The 23,201-nt window shown below is 42.5% G+C and overlaps 1 protein-coding gene across 1 annotated transcript in view; it reads left to right on the top strand.

The window, feature by feature from the left end:
- The first annotated feature begins 4,637 nt into the window (after positions 1-4,637).
- GRB2 (growth factor receptor bound protein 2) overlaps positions 4,638-23,201 on the top strand; it is a 68,934-nt gene continuing 50,370 nt past the window's right edge. The window contains exons 1-2 of the mRNA XM_081968249.1: positions 4,638-4,754; positions 4,859-5,127. Of these exons, the coding sequence (XP_081824375.1) occupies positions 4,682-4,754; positions 4,859-5,127 (342 nt within the window). The 5' untranslated portion in view covers positions 4,638-4,681. The remainder of the gene's footprint in view (positions 4,755-4,858; positions 5,128-23,201) is intronic.

Here is a 23,201-nt window from a genome sequence, read left to right as displayed (position 1 = left end):
GGGGGTCCCAGCAAGCCACCCCTACAGCAGGGCGCCCCTCCAAGGCACCCTGTGCTCCCTCTAAGCTTAAGGGGAGCCCACCAAAAAGGCGAGCAGCGGACGCGCATGTCCGGACTGGAAGTCGTCTCACCTTCACATATGTTTATGGAGGCAACCAAGAAGCAGCAGATAAAGAAATTCAGTATGCCATATTTCAAGAGCTAAGTATTATTAAAATGGTAGGAAGTAATGAAAAAAGTCTGCCTTTTTTCTATGAACAGCCTCAGCCTGCCTCCTGTTTTTTAGCATTTGAGCTTAATTCTACAAAGCTGGGAGAACTTCAGTGTTCCGCTTAGTAAAACCAAAGTTGCTATGACTTGTTTTCCTGAAAATAAGACCTCCCTGGATAATAAGCCAATCAGGCTCTTGAGCGCATGCATTAAAATAAGCCCTCCCCCCAAAATAAGCCCTTCCCAAAAATATTGCAACACAGCAAAAGCCCCTGAGGTGACCACACTCACCGCCTCCTGCACCTCAAAAATAATAAGACCTCCCCAAAAATGAGGCCAAGTGCTTATTTCGGGGGGAGGGGGGGGAATAAGACCGTCTTATTTTTGGAGAAACACAGTAGTACTGCTGAGATAGGTATTTCTCGTCACTCAGATCCAGCAGAGGATTTGATTGGCTTCAAATTTATTGAATAGTATAACAATTAATGTAAAAAGTAAGGCTCTTTCTGAAACACTATGGAGTTGATTATGCATTCTTTAAAATGAACCATTTGTTTGAAGTGGTGTGTCTGTAAAAGTTTATGCAGTAATGAATGGGTTAGTTTGTAAGCTGCCACTATATAGTTATGGTTTATGTTTATCATATTTGAATATTTTGTTTTTCATCTTGTGCAATAAATTCAAGGATGTTTTTTAATTGTTTGAACATCAGATTTCAAACAGAACTATGCTAAAGTCTGTCTGGTAAATTTTTAAAAGTAACTGGGCAATTCAACCCATGCTTTTCTTTTCAAAATATCCTCTTCTTTACAGTATGGCCCTTTTTAAAGTTCTGGCACCGCTGTTCTTTTTCTCAAAGGATACTATAAGCAAGACCCGTTGCGGCTCTGGAAGGTTGGGAACAATATTTTCTCCTACCAGTGGAGGAATAGTGTGGTAGAGGCCAATAGCATAGGGGGAAAGTTTCATTTCGCCTCTTTTTGAAAGAAAGCTTTTTCCCACCTGAAAACTTGTCATAACATGTTTGTAGTTTACTATGTGAAAACTGAGCATGATCCTGTGTTTCACTTGAAAATAAATGGATTCGACTTTCCCCTCACATTTCCAACCCTGCATTTTTGGACAATTCTATTCAGGACTGTCAAGTCCTCGGACTTACGATCAGCGCAAGTTTAATACTTCTGGGACTGTTCCCATTGGCTGCGGCGCATCTGTTTTCAGGCGGGAGAATCGCAGCCTTTTGATTGGTTGCTCGCCTGACAGCCTCCATATAAATAGCTGTCAGGCACCTCCTGTCAGTTGTTCTGTTACCAGAGTTGTTAGTTAATAAAGCATCTTTAGAACCACGTTGAGATCTCGTCATTGCTTCATAGAACAATGCACTGGCGACCAGGATGGCGACTTTCTCCACCGCTTGAATGTTCGCCAAATTCTGCCCTGAAAGGGAATCTTGGGAAGCGTTTCTTGAACGCTTCGAGTGTTTCTTTCAGGCACAAGATTTTGTGGAGCTGTCCACTGACAGGAAGAGGGAATTCTTCCTTAGCTCGTGCGGGCTGGAGATGTTCGCTACGGCTCGAGTTCTGGTAGCACCAACCCCTGTTCATGCCGAGCAGTGGGACATATTGTTGACAAAGCTTAAAGGGCACTACATCCTCACACCGTCCTGTTTTGCCCGCAGGCATTCCTTCCGCCAATGCACACAGAGGGAGGACCAGACTGTCAACCAATATATTGCATCTCTGAGGGCATCGGCGGTGAATTGCGAATTCCCTGACCTAGAAGAGGCGTTGTTGGAGCAGTTCATCTATGGAGTTCCGTGATATGAGACTCCAATGCAGGCTGTTAGCCCGGTCAGAACTTTCCCTCAAGTTGGCCGTAGATGAGGCTTGGGCTACTGAGATGACAGAGCACACCACATCTGTGCTTCAAAAGTACCAACAAAATACCGCCGCCTTTTCGGCCCTTTCCTCTGTTCATCATCAAGATGGGGAAGACTACCAGGACTCTGAGGGGGGTGATGAAATCAGTCGCCTCAGAATGGCTAACAACCGAGGCAGCTATTCTGTCGCCCAAGGGAAAAGTTGCCTGAGCTGCGGGGGAAAACATCTCCGCTCTCAATATAAATTTAAGTTCGTGGTCTGCTGACGCTGTGGCAGAAAAGGACATTTAGCCCAAGTGTGCCACGTGCCTCTGCCATTCCAGGCTCCTGCCGACGATAAAACCAGTGGCTGCCATCGTGATCGCACCTACAAGCCTCGTGAAGACTGCTTCGCCGTTTCTGACGGAGACAGTGTTTTCGGTGAATGGTCTGTCAGCTCGGCCATGACCAGCCACCATGACGGGTCTAAAATTCACCTCAATGTGACCATTGAACGACTGCACTGTCTAATGGAGTTGGACACAGAATCGACTAAGTCCATCGTTTCCTGGGACACGCTCCGCAAAATCCTACCTTCAGTCAATAGTCTTAAGGACTATCAGGGCAACTCAATTCCTATTATTGGCTGTGGGCACTTTAAGGGGACACACCTTGCTTGTAGTCGTAGACGCCGTATCTAAATGGATTGAAGTGTTCCCTATGATCTCTACCACCGCCGACACCACTATTCGGGTGCTCTCAACTTTGTTTGCCACACATGATCTATCAGATATGGTAGTATCTGATAACGGGGCTCAATTAGCTTCTGCCACGTTCCAAACTTTTCTTGCCACCCTGGGCATGAGGCATGCCCTCGTGGCTCCCTATCATCCTGCAGGGAATGGCTTTGCCGAGCGGGCTGTGCGTTCAGTGAAAGAGGCTATAGGCCATTTAGACAAAGGAAATCTGCAATCTAAATTAGCTTCCTATCTCTTAGTGCAGGATACCACCCCATGCCAGGCCACGGGGAAAAGCCCGGCAGAGATCCTCCTGGGCCGCCGGTTGCGCACCACATTGGACAGATTACACCCTTTGTATGTGGCAGTGGACCCCCAGGCTGGGACTGGTCTACTTAGGTCTTTCCAGATTGGGGACCGGGTATTTGTTCAGAGCTTTACAGGCAACCCTAAGTGGGTGCTGCGGCAAGTGACTCAAATAACCGGACCCTGTTCCTATAGGATCCAGCTCGATGACGGATGACTATGGTGGTGCCATGTGAACCATTTGCGCCCCCACCTGCTGGACGAAGGCCAGAGTATTCCGACCAGAATTGACGCCAGTGTGACTCCTGACGCCGCCTACCGGCACACCACTTCTCCACTTCCAGACATGCCGGCACCAACACCCGAGGCGATCTCGGCAGAGAACTTACCTGGACGGGCAGCTTTGGTCTCGGGGGCAGAGTTTCCAGTTGACGTTGATTCACCAGAGTTGATTCAACCGCCGGTTAGTGGGGCACTCCTCCTCCTGCGACAACCACTCAGGAACTGCGGAGGTCTTGGCGGTGCACCGTCGCCCCACCTATTTAGCAGACTACACATGCATGCTTCGGGGGAAAGGAGTGTCAAGTCCTCAGACTTACGACCAGCGCAAGTTGGTCTGTTCCCATTGGCTGCGGTGCCCCTGTTTTCAGGTGGGAGAATCACAGCTTTTTGATTGGTTGCTCGCCTGACAGCCTCCATATAAATAGCTGTCAGGCACATCCTGTCAGTTGTTCTGTTACCAGAGTTGTTAGTTAATAAAGCATCTTTAGAACCACACTGTGATCTCGTCATTGCTTCATAGAACAAAGCAAGGACGTACCCTTGGCCTTTAAATAGAAAAGGGAACGCCATGTCCCGTTACAGCAGGAGGGCAGGAATAAGACCACGGGAGGCGCTTGATTTTTGAATTAATTCTGCAAAGCTAGACTTTTGGTGGAGAGTTGGAATCTCTTCAGAACAGGAGAATACGTGGGTGACTTCAGGGTTTCCCCTTAGAAACCTCTATTTATTTTATTTATTTATTTAGTTTGTCACACAAGTACAACAGGAATGCAAATAAACATGAAATAAGAACACAGGAAATGGGTACAAATAAATGGGGACAGTAGGACGGGAACAGTAGGCAGGCCGGTGCGCTTATGCACGCCCCCTTTACGGACCTCTGGGGTGAGGTCCACAGTAGACAGTTTAAGGTTGAAGTTATGGGGGTTTGAGGATGTAACAACAGAGTCGGGTAGTGCATCCACATGTGTGTGTTTGTGTAAACTTCACATCTATCTCTTCAAAGAGAACTTCCGGTGTCTGCATTCAAGGCAGGGAGTCGCTTTTTTCGCTGCCCGGTGCTCTCTGCTCTAAAGAAGCGTCCCTTCAGCGAGAGAAGCCCGGCTTTATGCGTCGGCTCCACTTTGGCGGGCGGGCAGCACCAGCTGCTTGCAGAGCGAGGAGGAGGAGGGGCTTGAGCAGGCCCGATTTCTTTCCCTATCCTGTTCTGTGGCTGGAGGGAAGGGGAGGGTTAGGGGGGGGGGAGTCTGGGCCCGTCCCCTCGGAAGGGCTGCTATTGGCCGTAGTGGATGCCAATCGACGCTTCCTGCCTGCGCCGGGAGCCGAAGAGAGAGAGAGAGAGGTTGCAAGAAAGAGGAAGCGGTAAAGCCGAGCGGAGTCGAGAGGAGGGAAGAGGTGCAGGGCGCGGTCCCTGTCATTGATCCGGGCTACTTCCCTCAATGTTCCCTCTCTTCCTTCCCTCTTAGGGCGGATTGGCCCTCGCTTCTTTCCCTTGTCTATGCGAAAAACCGAGCCGGAAGTCGGGCAGAAAGGGCGGCGCGGACGAGAGGCAAAGCTTAAACCGGGCGTTCCCGGAGAGAAGAGGGCTTTCGAGGGAGGGAGAGAGAGAGGGAAAAGCGCCTTTTCCTCTTCGTGGCCACCCGAGAGCGACCCCAGCATGGAAGCTGTCGCCAAATATGACTTCAAAGCCACCGCGGACGATGAGCTCAGTTTCAAACGGGGAGATATTCTGAAGGTAAGTAAGGTTCGGCAGGCAGGGGTAGGTGGTGGCACAAAGAAGCCGAGGTTGCCCTCTTCAGGCTTTCCCCGAAATGGGCTTCGCCTCCAGAAACTCCGTCACATCGTTTCCGAGACCTCCCTTGCTTGGTGTCGCGCTACCCCGCCTCCCACACGTTGAATTTGGCTTTGTTCAAAGTTGATGTAGAAATTGCCTTTCAGGTGGTTGGCTTGGACTGATTTTCGTGTCAAGGTCGGGGGTGGGGGTAGTGGGGGTGGTCGAGCTGCGCTAAGGTTTATATATATAGATACGGCTTGCTGTGTGATACTGCAAGGTTTGGGTAGTTGTCAGTTATTTCCTTCCCATTTTAAATGTCTGTTTCCTCCTCGCTTTGGGTAGTGTCAGATTCCCTGCTACTAAGTTGTGTGAGCTCCAGGGAGGGCGAACAACAGCAGTTTGACTTTGCGCTGTTATCACAGGGTTGATTGGAAATATTCTGCTGCTGCTGCTCCCCGTGCTACCCACATTCTTCTGGCGATGTTATTTTATTCACACTGTGGTTTCTTATGTGTATGTTGTACGCCTATCAACCGGAGGTCACATTAATGCGTCTTGGAAAAGAAAGCTTTGTGGATGGACTTCAACTCCCAGAATTCCCCAACAAGGGTTGTTGTAGTTAAAAGATTTTGAGAATTGAAGGCCTCCTACAGATTGGGAAGTTGCCCTAGCTGGGAAACACTGCCACAGTTCATGGAAAGTAATAGTGTCCTCTCCTACTGCTGTTTTTTTTACTAGTAATATACCCCAGAAACACATTGCAGCTTTCCTTATATTTTTCTTAATCTGTTTTCTTAGAATTACTGAGGAAAGAAGGGATCTTGGAGATCTTTGTTTAAAAAAAAGATACTCTGTTTTTCTTCTGTGTTTCCTCTCAAAGAAAATAAGACAGAAACAGCTTATAAATTCAGTTAATAAAGTAAAGGGATACGTTATTTGCTGTACAAACCTCATCGTCAATTTATTTTGCTAAGCTAATAAAACAATGATAGTTGTTGAGCACCCTGGTACATTTAGAATATAGTACGTTTAATCTTTTCTGGAATATAGTTCATAGTTTTTAAAGGTATATAAAGTCTTGGAACAGTTTGTAGTTAACAAAATACAACTTTAATTATGCAGCAGGACAATAAAGTAGTTTTAATTTAAAATATGTGTATTCTATCTAGACACTACAGGTTGACTAAAAATAAATGGATATGTATTTAAAAAGTTAAATCAGGCCTGCTTAAACTCTAGGATGGGAGATTTATAATGGCAAACTATAAATGTCTTTAGTCCTTCTTTGTATTAGCAAAAGATAAAACTCAGATGCCATATTCCAGGAGCAAAAAAAGAGGCTGGAGGGCTTAAAGAAATCAAATAGCCTTATTTTTCCTGGGTTCATGTTGGATTGAATTGTAAATATTAATGTGAATAGTTTAGTCACTAATTATATTTGGAACTTCCTTATTTTTTTTAACTGATGACATATTTATAGATATATGATCCTGACATTAAGACTCAATGGTTTTCAATGTTAATCATGTGGTACATCTAATATAGGTGAGGTGGGGAAGGGAAACTAATATTCATAGATTCCTTCCAATATGGCTAACATTTAGTAAGGGGATCAAATCATAGGGAAACCCCGACTGTGCCTTGAAGAATGGTATTCCTTTCAAGTTCCTATTTAAAATGATCCTTGCCTGCAAAGTTGGATGTAGCAGCACAGTTGTTGAATCATTTAAAAAAAATATGCATCGAAGCCTTACTTCATCTCATATTGCATTGCTTCCTTGGTTTCATCCAACACTTGGATCCAAAAATAGGTGTTATATGATTTATAAAACTGGTATTGAAAATAATTAATTCTACTGAATTAATTAAATTTCAGTTTCTAATTCAGCCATGATCTAATTTCACAATACATATTAAAAATAACTTGGTTCAAACTATACAGTTAGTTTTATAGCCTGATAACTGAATTAGCAAAGTTCTATTTTCATTAGTACTTCAAAAGAGAAATATTTTATTGCTGTTAGGTTTTGATGTGTTTTCTGTATCACAATTGGAAAATATAACATTTGTTCATCAGTACTAAGTGGGAGCATAATTGAAACCTAGATATTTTTGTCTGATATGCAGTCAAGTTTTTTTTTTTTTAACTTTCATCAATTCTTGAAGAAGAAAATGTTCTGAAATATGAATGGATAGATTGAGGTCAAAATCAATAAAATATTAGTGAAACCCTTCTCTGAATTGGTTCTAAAGTTAGTTGTACTTATTTCCTATTAGAATTAATATCTGATAATTTAATAATTTTGACTGGGTCCAACACATTTATCATTATGCTTCACAGTTCTTGTTGGGTAATATAAATCAATGAACCTTTCTGTTTCAGATCAGGATTTAGGCAAGAGGTTTGGAATCTAGCAAGTAATTACATATGTTGTGATATTGTTCTCCACTCCATCAATCTTTTATTAAACATGTCTTGGTGGGAATTGACAATAAGATACATTCAATTTCATTAATTCTTATTATGCATATGTGCATAATGATTTCCAAGTAAACATATTTAGATTTTGGTATTTATTAAATTTATTTTAATATTAAATATGCTGTACTTTTTAACCAATCTATTGTCTTTTTGCTTTTGCTATTAACTAATAAAATATATCTATAAAACATTGGAATTATAAAAACAAGGGCATAGAAGTTAACAATATGTTTCGATTTGCATTCTTGCTAAATTATCCTTTTATTTCTCATATAGCCACACTGAAGAATATTGATGAATATATATAGGTAGTCCTCAAGTGAAAACAGTTATTTTAGTGACCGTTCAAAATTACAAGGACACTGAAAAAAATGACTTGTGACCATTTTTCACACTTCTGATCATTGCAGCATCCCCATGGTCACATGATTTACATTTGGATGCTTGATAGCTGGTTCATATTTATGATGGTTGCAGTGTCCCAGAGTCATGTGATCAGCTTTTACAAACTTCTGACAGGCAAAGTCTATGGGGAAGCCAGATTCACTTAACAATTGCAGTGATTCACTTAACAAGTGTGGCAAGAAAAGTTGTAGAATGGGACAAAACTCACTTAACAAATTTCTCACTTAGGAACATAAATTCTGGGCTCAATTGTGGTCATAAGTTGAGGCCTACCTGTATTAACTATATCCACATTATTTTAATTATAATGCGCCATTGTCAGTACGTGTTCAAAATGGAACCTTCAAAAGAAATAGGTTTGTATTGCTCTTCAATACTTCCATGAATAAAAATATCCTTCCATAGTCTTGGGGAAGAAAACAAAATCCATGTTCTTGGACAGATTTTAAGTAAGCCCTCTTTAAAAATGTTATTTGTAAGTATTGTCACTGCATAAAATGCACATATTCAGTTCTTGGCTGTTACTTGTACTGCAACTGTTACCGTGTGGTTATGTTCTGAAAGCAAATGAACTTTTGATTGAAAATTGTGTAAATTTGTTCAGTTCTATGTTTGTGTGTGTGAGAGTATAGTATGATCGATTTTGCTTCTCACTTTGAAAATAGGGAAATTTGTCTATTTTCAATCAACTGTCACAATATAGTGCTATCTGGCAAAGAAAACAGGTTTTCTTTTAATTTGCCTTACAAAATGTTAGAGACCATTTTTGTATTGTTCAGATGGCATGTTTTATACTTCTCCCAAGCGACATTAAACTAGGCATGTTGTTTTACATAATTTGTTGTACTTATAAACAACATCTGCCAACTAGGCATATAGGTCAATACATAATAAAATCAAGAAAAGAGGAAAAATAATTAAGTATACCATATAATTTGAGAACAGCCTTAAAATGAGACAGTGACAAAAATCATATATTAAAAGCCAGAGTAGGAGCTCGGAACAAAACATCCTGTGTTTGTCTTATGTGAGAACTCGAAACTAGTAATTGTTCCTGTTTTTGTCCTTAGGCCACAAAATATATAACCAGTATCTTAAATTGAACAAAGGAACTGATGATCAATACTTTAAGAATAAAGAAATGTACTTTTGATTTATAAGAAGATGGGCTGCAACATTTTTGTCACATCTAAAACTCAAGTATGTTCTGGATCATTTCAAGACCCCAAAATGCATGGAATGTGAATTGTGGATCATAACCTCTAGGATTACATTTAATCCCCAACCTGTCTGCCTTTAGAAGAGATGGCAAGATACATATCAGATGATATGTTCCTAGTTGCTTCCCTTAAATATTGCCACCTTATGGGAGCTAGAAAGCATGTCTTTTCCATGTCTCTTCCCCACCCTATGGAACACTCTTGCTTCTACCCTCCTAGCCTAAGCTCTGAGATGGGAGGAGGTGACTACTAAGATTTTTAATGTTGGTATTTTAACTGTATAATGTTTCATTCTGTGGTCTATAAATGTTAACCTCTCTTCAATATTCTTTTGAGTAGAAAGGATGTCAATTGAATTAAAAATAATTTAAAATTTTTGATATGTTAATATTATGCAAGTTCTGCATTCCTAAGAAATGGTGAAACCTCCAAATTTGATACAAAACATGTTCATGACTTGTATCTGCCGATATAATGTTCAATGCAGGAATTGAAAACTAGAAATACACAGTTTTTTATCAGGGCAACCTGGTCTACCCAAATATGGGATGGAGCATAGTGCTTCCGCTTTTGCCTTTCAGCCTCAATCCAGGAGCCTTCGCAGGCAGTCACTTTCTTTCACAAGAAACTATTTTTGTGTTAAATTTATATTTACTGACAAGAAATAAGGGGAGACTAGTATAGATCTATTTCAAGCTATTTGCTAACTTGAAATAGATCTATACTAGTCTCCCTTTATTTCTTGTCGGTAAATATAAATGGAACACAAAAATAGTTTGTCACGAAAGCGACTGCCTGTGAAGTCTTCTGTTAACACATCTACCTAATATGTAAGTAGCTTGGGTTTGAATCCCAGAAGGGTATGGCCAGCTGACGAGAGCTAAATAGCTTGAAATACATCTATACTAGTCTCCCTTTATTTCTTTGCCGGTAAATATAAATTTAACATAGAAATAAAGTGCTTTAGTACATTATAAATACATTCATTTTAAAATGTGACATTCATTTCCTGTGTATCTTGGATATTGTTGTATTTTAGAGATGAAAATAGCAGAATGCATATTCAGGTGTTTGTTTGGTCAATTTTTAACCATGTTGTCTTATTAGTTTGTAACTAGTATGTAGGCTATTTTCATGATGCTTCTTTGGTAATACTTTAGCTTCTGTAGGCTGCAACTCAGAAGACCAATAGGCTACCCGGTATTATTGCTTAAAACCTAATGTGCTTCTGGCAAATAAATTCTTACTCTGTTGGGATCTCTGCCAGCTGGCAACTGTTCAGATATAAAGTGCATCGATGCATACTGCTTATGGTTTGGCACATGGTGGAGAAAGGATAGATGTCCATATTTCCCCTGGTTGATAATGAAATGAAGTCCAACCTTCATCTTGATTTAATATACTGTAGCACATCATAAGAATAGGCATCAGCTTATTTTCTAGGGATAAATGCCCTGTGTTTTCACTACTTAGACAATATCAGTAGGAATAGAAAACATTGTGTAAAGTGCTCAGTGGGCTGCTAATATTGGAGATGTTGAAAATCCATGATTGTTATGTTGACAAATCTGAGCAAGAAAATGCATTGTCATCTAACTGAAGATATGTTGCTTGTTTTTTTAAAAAATATCAACAAATATCAGTTGGGTTGTTGTTGTTTTTGCAAAGGGCATGCATGTTAATGTTCACATTTCTAAATGCCATTCACATTATTATTTTTCAATATGCTTGTTCTGTTTCTTTTAAAACAGAAGTCAAATAGAATTGTATGTTTCCAAAGAGTTATTGCTGATCTTGCATTTTCAGTTCTCGCATAAAAACAGTTTTGAAGTTCACTGTATAAGGAACATATTTGTGTAACATAAGATGAATGAGGTCAGCAAGTAATAATAGGGTTTCTTACCTAGGCTTCCTTTTCCATTTCACAGTGTGATAGTTGTTATTTGCTGCAGAGTCATGTTGAGGTTGGCAGTCTGATAAAAGCTCACTTCTAAAAACAGCAAATTAAATACATCTCTTGTGTTTGCTAGATGGAAACCTACACATAGTAACCTGATTGTGGTGGATTGCTTAGTCATGTTTCTTAATGTCAAACATTCTCTGTACCTGGCAAATTAACACCATGGAAATTAATTTAGCTTTTTCTCTTAAATGTTTTTGACCCAAAAGTTGCTATGTGATCTGCCTTATCATTTAAAATGTGGGAAATAATATCTTAAAACCTTTTTTGAAAATGCTTTCCCAACATAGCGATGGCATCTTTATTAATATTTGAAACTAATGAGCTGTGTTACCCCAAACCATGATTTATTTAACCACAGTTTATTGAATATATCATATTGGTTAAGCCAGAAGCCATGATTTACAACAAGTGAATAGGTTCGTGCAACATTCTAAACTTGAAACAATTTTTAAAAGAATCTTATATGAATCTATCACAATTACTTCTTGAATGCATATCTGTAGTTATTGATTAAATGGTGAAGCATTTAGTTAAATGTATGGTTTCTTATAAATTTCACATCTCCATATTCCATGGTCTCCGTGGATTCATGTTTATATACTGTATATTCATTTCTGAATCACAAAGTAATAAAAACTGAATTGTCATTAAAAGTTTCTGTAATGCCATATTGTTGAGTTAGAAATGAATAATGGAGTTAATAATTAGGGTTCCACAGAGGTCTAGATTCAAAGAGCAAAACTTGATTTTGAATGTATAAGCATGTTGCACTTCTCAGGAACACCTGAAAGCAGTTCTGTCTCTTCCTGAGATTGAGCAGCTGCCGTGCAATCTGGGGGCATGAGAAATTTATATAGTTAAAGGCCTTTCTGGTTGGTGCTACATGAATTCTGAATGACATTTCACCATTTAAATTCAGTTCATGTTTTTGAAGGAATAACCATTCTAGGAAATAAGAAAAAATTGTATTAATTGGGGACATAAGAGAGCCACTACTGTAATTGTAAGGAAGCATAAAATTAGTGAAAAATCTGCACCTATTTTCAAAAGAATTAACAGAATTTAATGTATTATAATTATAATTTAATGTATTTATAATAAAATTATTGGGAGAAAAAGATAATGTACTTATGTTATAGGTATAGGACATTATTTCTCAACTTTGGTATTCATACCCTTGATAGTATGCAAACATAACTCTAGGATTTACTATCTCCCCAGATAAGGTATGAAGATAGACAGATTACAACAGACAGATTACAATCTGACTGTTTCTGGGAGTCCATAATTGTAGGAGACCTAGGGACGATATTGCCAAGAGGAGCAGATTGGCTTGCTGGTCATAGGAATGACATTGAAGAGAATTACTTAATTTTGAATGAAACAATGTGTTATTGCATTATTATTTCAAATGCAGTGTAGTATCTCTTAAAGAAAAATTTGAAATATTACATCAGATTCAGTTGGTTTTTCATTATTTTAGGAGCGCAATGGCTCAATGGTTAAAGACAGTAATCTTGTCAGCCGGAAAGCTGACTGCCTGGGTTCGAGATCTGAGTGCTGCATGACTGGTTGAGCTCCTGTTACTCGTCCCAGCTCTTGCTCACCTACCAGTTTGAAAGCATGCAAATGCGATAGATAAATAGGCACCACTTCGGTGGGAAGGTAACAGCGTTCTGTGCACCTCAGCGTATAGTCATGCTGGCCACATGACCATGGAAATGTCTTCGGACAATGCTGGCTCCCTCAGCTAAGAAACCGAAATGAGCATCACCTCCTAAGGTCAGACACAACTACACAAGGGAATTTTTGGATTAATTTGGGGAGCTTTGCTATGGAGCATTTTTTTATTTTATTTTGCATTATTAGCAAGCTGGCATTATTTGTGTGCAGTTGTTGGGTTGGAGGAGCAGAACCGGTAAGTATTAATCTAATGCCTATGAATATAATCTCTATTTTCTCTGGTGGTCCCCTATCTGTATGCAGCTCAGCCTATCTCTGCCTCGCTTTTGAAACGGTTTGCTAGTGATGAACTGTAGCTGAGCAGCATAGTTTAATTGTAGTTTTTCCCCTTCTCACATGATGCAGATGAAATGGATGGATGTTGTAAACATCCCTGTATGTTAGAATTCTTAATGTCTTTTTAACATGCTGCTCCTGGAGCTGATCAGTGACTGATCAGAGAGACAAAATGCCATTCTTGACAACAACTGCACATCCTTTTAATAATGTTGTAAGCTGGTAACAGCCCCCACCCCAATCTTGTGAGCCTAATAATTATACACAGTCTCACTTGGCATTTTTTTTTTATTTTAATCTTCTCTTCCATTCCTTTTACTGTATTTCTCCAGGGATCAAAATGGTGATGCGGTACAACAGTGGGCCATCCATTTTATGGCGTGTCTGCTTATAGTGGTCTTTATTTTTAGGGGTGGGGGGACTGTTTTGTAGCCGTGCTCACAATGCCTCCTTGACCTGCCAAGAACAGACCCCACCTACTGGTCCCACTGCATGAGGCCTATTACTTCCACCTGTATTTCAGATCACCTTGCAGCCAGAGCAGCTAAAATATGGTTTCTCATGCTTCCCCATTGTAGCAGTGATTTCCAGATGATCTTAACTCAAGAATCTGCATGTAAGTAATATAGGACTCATTAGTGCATATGGGGGGTGGTAGCCTGAGATGATAGCTTGTGACTATTGTGGTTCAATTGGCTGATTTCCTGTGGGACCATTTCCTTCCATCCTCTGCCTGCCTCTCCCACCTCTCAATCCTCTATAAGGAAGATTAGATTTCTAGGTTTCACGGTTACTTTTCTTTTCCTGTTGATTAACAGGGTGCTATCCAGGCAGCTGATATACTTAAAAACTGGGTTGATAAATACATTGGAAATTGTAAATGAACTGTGTAGTGTAAAAACTTGGCCCTGTTCTGTGGCTGCCTGGTATTTGGTGACATGTCACGTGGTAAACTATTTTTTATTGCCCCAAACACAGGTGGGGCTGGGCTGCTGTTGCTTTCCTTATTATATTCCTGAACATAACAGTTCAGTTTGAGAGGGGGGTCAGTAGGTATATCTGTAGTCACATTCTGGTGATACTGGCTATATGGCTATGTGGGATTGAATGACTTGCCATCTTTTAGTCACTTTATGGTGGCATGATGCTTTATAAAATAGTTGAAGCAGTTGAAAGCAATAATGTGCTAAATGTTTAGCAATTGTTTTAATGGAATTAAATGCTTTAGGAATTGATTGATTGTTCATTTACAAAGGTGGTATAATTGACAGCCCTATGGAGCAAAAAATAAAAATAAAATAAATGGCAGAACTGCAAGGTGGAATTTGGTGGTGGCTTTGCAAACAATTGGTTATGTGAGCTGGAACTGGGCATCGAATTGCCAATTACTGACCTTGGATTTTGGGCCAATAAAGCAAAGTAGGCAGTAATAAATACACAGCAGATCCCTTCTGGCTATGTAACAAAAGCACACTTTGGAGGCAGTCTGATTTAAGGCCTCATGGTTTTTCCACCAGCATCATCACAGGGTGAAATAAAGGTGGTGTGGTTTGTGTGGATTTGGTTTGTAGCTAGCAAGGTGAAACAGTCAGATATAAACATGAAAGCAAGCCCTGGCTCTGCCAGTTGGCTTGGGGCACCAAAGGAGGGGCTTGATGTTGGAGGTGGCTTATAGATTAATATCAGATCTCACTCCCCCTCCCCCATCTTGGTGCCATCCTCTTTTAGCTATCGTATTTTGAATTTTATATTTTGCATTTTTATACCTTTGTAGCATTTTATTTATATAATTCTATTTTTTAATATTGTAAGCCGCTCTGTGGTAAGATTGACAGCCAATGAATGAGAGATAGATGGGGGAGGGAGAGAGAGAGGGAACCTGTCAGATTCATTTGCAGTTTCTTTTTAACAGCAACATGAAGAATTTCACTCAAAAACTATATTAATGATGAAAGTAATTATTTAGCTAGGAAAAACCTGCTGCATTATAAATGCACAAATATAGCTTCTATATTTGGAAACACTGTTTCTTAAATTTTCTAATAACATCTTGGTTACCATAGCCCTTGTTTAATTTGCATGTATATTTAAAGTAGACTAAAATGACTCATAAAGTGCCTGTAGAACATTAGAATCATTACATAAAATCAAGCATCTGACTTCTTAAAGTAATTGTAATTGCATTTCTTTTAGTATAGCTCAGCCTTTCACATTTTATATTCCTGTAATCATTTCAACAAAGAACCTGGGTTTCACCAGGTCCTGACACACAAAACTGACACACAAAAAGTCCAAAATCCTATATTTACAGGCATTCTGCTACCATATTTATCATTCAATAATTTTTTTATTTGTCATATTTGTATAGCTGCCCAAATCACGTATGATTCTGGAGAGCATACAGCACTCAAATAAAATAAATCCATAAATACATTTTAAAAAAACTATCAAAAGACACACAAAATAGGAGAGGATGATACTAACCACAGTAAGGGAACCATGACAAAATATCTCCGGTTCCCTGAGACCTGCAGCCTGATAGGATAGAGGGACTAGCACAGATTTGGAAGGGATGGAGCTAATCTCACTTCCGGTGGACACCATGGCAAAGAAGGCCCACCTCCAGTGATTCACCCAATACAATTTCCTGTAGCATGTCTTCTCTGTCAAACAGATGGGTTGGGCAGATGGTAATTCGGCACAGGCAGAAAACTGCCCCATGCCATAAAGAGCTTTAAAGATCAGAACCAGCACCTTGAATTGGACCTGGAAACAAGCAGAGGTATACCACTTTAGGGGCACACATAACTTTACTTTTGCAATTTGCACCATCTGAAGCTTCTGTATACTCTTCCATGGCAGCCCCATGCAGAGTCCTTACTCTATAATAATAGAGTAGCAGCAGAGTAAGGCTTCAGCTATGCATGCACTTGCAAGGCTGTAGGCTCCCCTAAAACCTAGGTTTATTTCTGAGAATGTATGAACTGAAACTTAGCTGGTTTCCAAGGGGCACTCCCCACCCCCACCAGTCTGCAGAGAAATAACTGAATGTCTTATTGCTTGAAAAGCCCAAAAGTAATGCAAGAGGAAGGCTTTAAAAAGGCAGAGGAGAAATCATATTGCTATCGTGGGTTTAGAAAAGGAGCTAAAAACTTCAAAGATATTATTCCGTGATCCCCTATGGTTTGGTGATTTGTAGACAAGGACTGCTTCAGGAAGGGGGAGGGGGAGGAAGCAGGCACAAAAGCCCAGGAAGGAGGTAGCTGACAGACCAACCACACTACCTGCCCTATGTTGTGGATTGCTAGGGAGTTGTAGTATTCTATCTGAATTGCCATGCTTGTGTGTGTTGATGAAAACAAACTATTTCAATAGGGTTCCAGCAGTGCTGCTGGTTCTTAAAATGAACAGCGTGTTTATAGAGAAAAAACAAAGTATGCTGGAATTATTGCAACAACTAATTGTGGAGAAAAACTTTCAGTTGACTTACATTACAATTGTATCATTATATTCTCCATAGTGAGGGGAGGAGTATCCAGGATGGGTTGACCTTGTCCTCTCTTGAGTGGACTGAGTCAGATAAGCTCTTTTAGCACGCCTTGGTCACCAGGCTCAACCCAGTTATCTACTCAGTCCATCAACGTACGGCTGTGTTCATCCTGAGATCCTGAAGAAACTTAAAGGAAAAATTTTAAATTGCTGCAAAAGCGATCGAAATTGCCTCTACGCTGCCTGATCAATCACTAGAGGCTGAGGAAACCCCCAGCGGGGGTAGAAAGCCCGCACAGCAACTGCTAAGGCGGCGCGCAGCCCAGGTCACAGAGCGAGACCCAGGGCACTAAGTGAGAACTCTCACCAAAGACAGGCAAGCGAGCTCCGCAGAGGCCTCTGCAGCAAGGGCAATGCCCAAGAAGGCTCTAAGGGTGCCGGAGTGCTCCATCGCTCCCCTCAGGGGTTGAGCGACGAACCGTGGTGTTTTAAAACGCCCCAGAGCGTTTTAAAACTGGCAGCGATCGCCAAAGAACAAGGTGAGAGCCGGAGAGGCTCAGAAAGAGCTGCGGGAGGAAGGGGGAGGCAAGAGAGAGCCCCCAGCGGTAGCGGAAGCTGCGCGGCGGCCTGCAAAGGCACAAGCCGCTTCCACGTGCTCCAGCAAAGAGGAGCTTTTTGAATTTGGAGCCGGGAGCCATTTTGAAACCACGTGGTCTAAGATGATGGCCCCCAGCAGCTCAGAGGAACTCAGAGAAGGCCGGCAGGAGCCAAGCACTCAGCCAAACCCTCGGCCCTCAGTGGCTCCAGTTGACTGCTTGGCGCTTGAGCGGAGCATCCTGAGGGAAGATCACTTCTCCCCTAGGGTTATTCAGACTATCCAGGCAGGTCACAGACCCTCCACGGAGCACATTTACGGTGCTACAGGGCAGGCTTTTTCAACATGGTGCATCTCTAGGGACCACGATCCGGTCCGGGCCACTGTTGCACAAGTTCTGGACTTCCTTCAGGCAGGGCTGGACAGAGGGTTAGCTCCCAACATGATTAGGAGACAGATCTCGGCCATTTCATCGGTACTCCTATGCGGTAGATCTCAGACACTGACTCACCATCTGATGGTCAGGCAGTTCTTCAAGGGGGTCTCCAATCTTAAACCACCCACGGTGCACAGGTACCCTTCCTGGGACTTACACAAGGTGTTGGACGCTCTGACAGGTCCTCTGTTCGAACCATTACGTACTGTCTCTCTGAAGTTCCTGACACTTAAGATGGCCTTTTTGGTGGACATCACCTCCGCCAGGAGGATATCCGAACTGCAGGCTCTGTCTACCAGGGAAGATCTCTGCATGTTCCACCAGGACAGGGTAGTGCTAAGATTGGACCCCTCCCTCACACCCAAGGTGTGTTCTTGCTTCCATCGCTCGCAGGAGCTGATATTGCCCAATTTCTGCCCGGAACCTTGTCACCCATTAGAGAGGAAGTGGCACACCTTGGACGTGAGGAGGACTCTGAGGGTTTACCTCAGAAGAACCAGGCCAAACAGGAAGCCGGACGCGCTTTTTGTTTCCTTCTAGCCGGAGTCCCTGAGGAACAAGGTGATTTCCACCACCATAGGCATGTGGTTTAGAACCTGTATTGCTTCTGCCTATCAGGCACGGGGTCTGCAAACACCAAGTTCTATCACAGCGCATTCTACACAAAGCGCGACCATTTTGGTGGCCTGGGCCACGCAGGCCTCACTATCTGAGATCTGTAGGGCAGCCACAGGGTCTTCCCCCTCACCATTCGTGAGGAATTACAAGTTGGACTCTTTTGCTTCTGTGGAAGCCTCATTCGGACGTAGGGTGTTGCAGGCTGTTCACAAGGTGGGGGAGAGGTCTCACCAGGCATAAGTTTGGGCATATACTCAAATGTGTAACCCTCCCTAGGGACGTGTAGGCTTTGGTACGTCCCATCCTGGTTACTCCTCCCCTCACTATGGAGAAAGGGCTTTGGTACTTACCTGATACGCCTCTTCTCATAGTGGGGGAGGAGTATCCAGCCCCTCCCTGATATGGGTATGTTGTGAAATTGTTAATGTTGTTTGTTGAACTGTTCTGTTGAAGTAATAAATAAAGGTTTGAAACTAAAATAAAGTCTAGAGTGGATGACACAGCGAGTCAGATAGAGTTCTTCGCCGATAACTGGGTGGCCAAGGCATGGCTAAAAGAGCATATCTGACTCAGTCCAATCGTCAACCCATCCTGGATGCTCCTCCCCCACTATGAGAAGAGGCGTATCAGGTAAGTACCAACGCTGTTTCCCAGACATTTAATTAATGTCTGTAGATTCAGTTTTGTGTGGGTCTGCAGGATACTTTTCTTATATTTGTACCATAATGTTTCTGGATTGTATATGAGAGTTTGCCCACTCATGCAATTTACTTTCGGAGGTGAAAGATTACTCTTGAGTTATTGCTGAGTTAGCAGTTGTAATAGACAATCCTAGTATGTCTGACTAAATCAACTTTAATTTTTCACGATAGCAGTGTTAGTTTGAGAACTCAGTTCTTACATTGTTCTCGGAAGCAGTATGGGTAAACCTGGGTAATAGAACACTGCTTGATTATGCTTTTAGACCTTTTCAAGTATACCAGGAATTAATAAAATAGTACACCTGGGTTACATAAAGCTGGTTCTTTTTTTTTTATATCGAGGGAGTTGATAAGCTAGGAGTTAGATAGGACACCTAAGCAGTCAATGCAGGTTAGGGTTCTGCAGGAATTCAGACTTGAATGCAAAAAAGGGTTTCGGAGCATTCAGGAGAACTCAGGTAATGCCTGCCAAACACACTTTTAAAGTGGCTGTGTGGGATTTGGGGGCATCAGATTGCAGGCACAGAAGGCAGCCACAAAACCAAAGGAAAATAGAGACGTCTTTAAAGAGCTGCAGACAGGTTTTACATAAGAGGTTCCATGCACTCTGAAACACCTTCATGCACTTGAGTCCAAAGTGCTGCCCAGCCCTCATACAAATAACGTCTGGTAGTTTGCCAATATATCAGTAGCACCAACAAAATGGAAAGTATGAGGTAAGGTTGGCTAGGTACATAAACCTGGAACAGACGGTTAAGCAATTACAGCTACATTTTGAAAGACTGCAATTATATTCAAGTTATTTTGTTTGTATTAAACACATCTGAGAGACGATTATCTTCCCCAGATTCTTACATCTAAATGAAGGCTAGTATTTACTTAATTCTGTTGCATTATTAATTAACTTCATTTGTAATTATCTGTGCAATATAAAAGGAGTACAAACATGTTGATCCAAAAATAGAATCATAACATCAAAAGCAACACAAAGTCATTTTTTAATAATTTGATTTTTATCCTGCCTTTCTTCCAGAATGGTATGTACTCAAGACAGCATATATTGCATTCCCTACTCCATTCCTCCCCCCCAACAACAACAACAACAAATTGTTAGGTGGATTAGGCTGGGAAAGAGCGGTCAAGTCCAAAGTTAACCCAGCGTGCTTTCATGATATTGATGGACATGGAACATTGGTTTTTCCAGCCTTAATTACACACCTTATCTTGGCCTTTCAATCTTTTTACTCTTGTAGAATCCTTGACATAATTTTTGGATATTAGGGAAACCCTGCATAAAGATATAGCAAAATATACAAAGATTACACTGTGCATAACTCTACAATACAATCCACATGCAATGTTTATACCAATAGCAAAGCAATAGACTTGGTGCGTAAAAATGTCCATCGTAGTGAGTACTATAGGGTGGGCAAAGTTAAAAATTTCACGGAACTCCAGTTGAGAAAGTTTGCCTTATCTATTACAGCTACTTCTCGACTTACGTCCACAATTGAGCCCAAAATTTCTGTTGTTAAGTGAGACATTTGCTAAGTGAGTTTTGCCCCATCTTATGATATTTCTTGCCCTAGTTGATAAGTGAATCACTGAAGTTAAATTAGTAACACGGTTGTTAAATGTATCTGGCTTCTCTATTGACACTGCAACCATCATAAATATGAACCAGTTGCAAGCATCTGAATTTTGATCATGTGACCATGGGAATGCTGCAACAGTCATAAGTGTGAAAAATGGCCTGCCACTTTTTTCAGTGCTGTTGTAACTTTGAACAGTCACTAAATGAACTGTTGGACAACCCCTACTTCAGTTTGGATCCACCACAGCTGCATTAAAAGCATTGATGTAATCCTTTGAGGCCTAATTGCATACCTTACATAAACCAAAGCCTTTTCATTGAACGCTGGAAGGACCACATGACACCCAACGCATATAAAATGGCTTCCAATTCAGTCTCCTAAATCTTATATGTAATCTTTGACCTATCTTAAAATCATGACTCATTTTCCAGTAGAGTGGAGGGAGGGGTCACAGCAGGGTTTAACACAGCCTGATTGGTCCATTTGACTGAGAGAAAACTTCTTAACCTTCGCCTTCTCCCGTTGGTTCCCAGTTTCCTCTCAGTCAAGGTCCAAGACACAGGTTTGGTTCCTAGTAGTAGAGTTTTAGTGGGTTTTATTAGTCAGTGTTAGTGTTGTTGGCACCTTGAATTTGGAGTTTTTTATTTAAAAATTTTTTTCTAATGGTCCGCCTTGCAGGGCTGTTGTTCGACTGCCCTCAGGAGGCTGAGATAGTCAGTGGGGGGGGCGCTTCCTCCCCCTCTCTTAAGGGATCGCTCCGGACTGATGCCTGGGGTCTCGGGTGTGCCGGGCGATCCTACGTGCTTTAATTTGTCTTCTTAAAGCTTTCCGGTGAGGCTCGCAGCGCGCTGGGGCTTTTCGGCGCGAAAGCGGCTTTTCGGCTTCTAATTTGAACCGCTAGCTTCCCGGGCCGGTTACAGCCCACGGCAGCAGCGCGGAATCGTTTTTCTTGGTTTGGAAGGCTCCTAGGGGCTTAGGAGCTCAGCGGTGATTTAGAGAGTGTTTTGGGAAAGCGAGCTTGCAGCTGCAGGCATTGGCAATAAGGGCGAGGTGAGCGGCCATTTTTAGGCGCGCTTTTGAATGCACCGCCCAAAAGAAGCCGGCGGCCATTTTGAGTCACGTGTTTGGGGCTTGCAACACGGAGAGGCTGTGAAAAACGTGGCTGTGCTGTTTGCAACTTTACCGGAGGCCCGGAGCAGGCGATTCTCACCAGCTGAAGGGCAATTCCTACCAAAAACCTCGTTCTGGAGCACGTGAGTGGGGATGGCTGATAGAACTGAGTCCCAGCAGGCCGCGCCAGCTCAGGCAGGCGAAGATCAGGTTGAGCCCACTCCCCCAGTTAGGCCTCGGGTTTCTAGGCCTTCAGCTGAGGACAGGCCTTCGAGAGCTCTGCAAAGGGATGAGCTCAGGCGATCCAGGGCCATCGAGAAGGTCATTGAAAGGGCTGAGAAGAGACAGGCCAGGGATCCTAGGCCCAGATCCAGATCCCCACACGTGGCGGCTTCATGCCCTCCCCCACCGGTGGCTAGGGGGTTCAGCCCTTCCTCTTCCTCTTCCCCTGCTTCCCCATGCAGATCTGTTAGGAGTCAGGAGCGGGGGGCGCCTCGCTCTCCTTCTGCTTTCCCGGGGATTAGGGAAGAAGATAGGGGGGATCCATTGGAAGGTACCTCTGCAGGTACAGTTAGGGGTAGGAGATCCAGCAGGGCCTATGTGGCACCAGACTATGATTCAGAAGGAGATGAGGAGGATCTCGAAAACCTCCCTGAGAATCTCAAAAGGCTTATTTCTGCAGCCATTTCTAGGGGCATTTCCCAAAGGGACAGACCTTACCACCACAGTCGAGTTACTCCCTTTAGTAGGTCCAGATCTAGGGCTTCTTCGCCTTCCCTCATGAGTGAGGTCTCCTCTAGGGGGGAGGCACGGAGGGACGATTGGGGGTTCTCTGAGGAGGAGGATGCGGCTCCTGAGCCGCCTCGCTCTTCCAATCTTTTCCTCCAGGCCATGTTCAAACCATTGCTTAAGAAGGCTAGGAGGACCACAAAGGTGGGCACGGGGGACCCCACGGTCCCACCGCCCACGGATCCGGACATGGTCATGTTCTCAGCGACGGCCACCAATAAGGAGGAGATTCCTGCCCCTCCTCTTTTCTTAGAGGTAGCTACTAGCCAATGGGCCCGTCCTTCTAACTTTTCCCCACCTGGCAGCAACGACCGTCGCGCCTACAACATGGAAAAGTCTTTTGTGCAGGCTATTCAGCTTCCAGTTATAGATCAGCCCATAGCAGCTTTAGTCTCCTCCTCTCCAGTAGTTTCGGGGGACGCGGCTGACAAACTTAAGGCAGAGGACAAGAGGGCGGAGCTCACTTTACGTAAAAATTTTAAAGCCTCAGCATGGGCGGTGCGGGCAGCGGCTGCTGCCTCGTACTTTAACCGTACTACGGTCATGTGGCTCCGCCGGCTCCAGGAGCGCACTCCGATCCAGGAGGAGCGCGCACACCAGGATTTGGCTAAAA

This window comes from Natrix helvetica, assembly GCF_964273705.1.
Source record: "Natrix helvetica genome assembly, chromosome: 1".
NCBI classification, from domain to species: domain Eukaryota; kingdom Metazoa; phylum Chordata; class Lepidosauria; order Squamata; family Natricidae; genus Natrix; species Natrix helvetica.
Note: the sequence above shows the minus strand (reverse complement) of the source record. Positions and strands in the feature narration are given on the sequence as shown.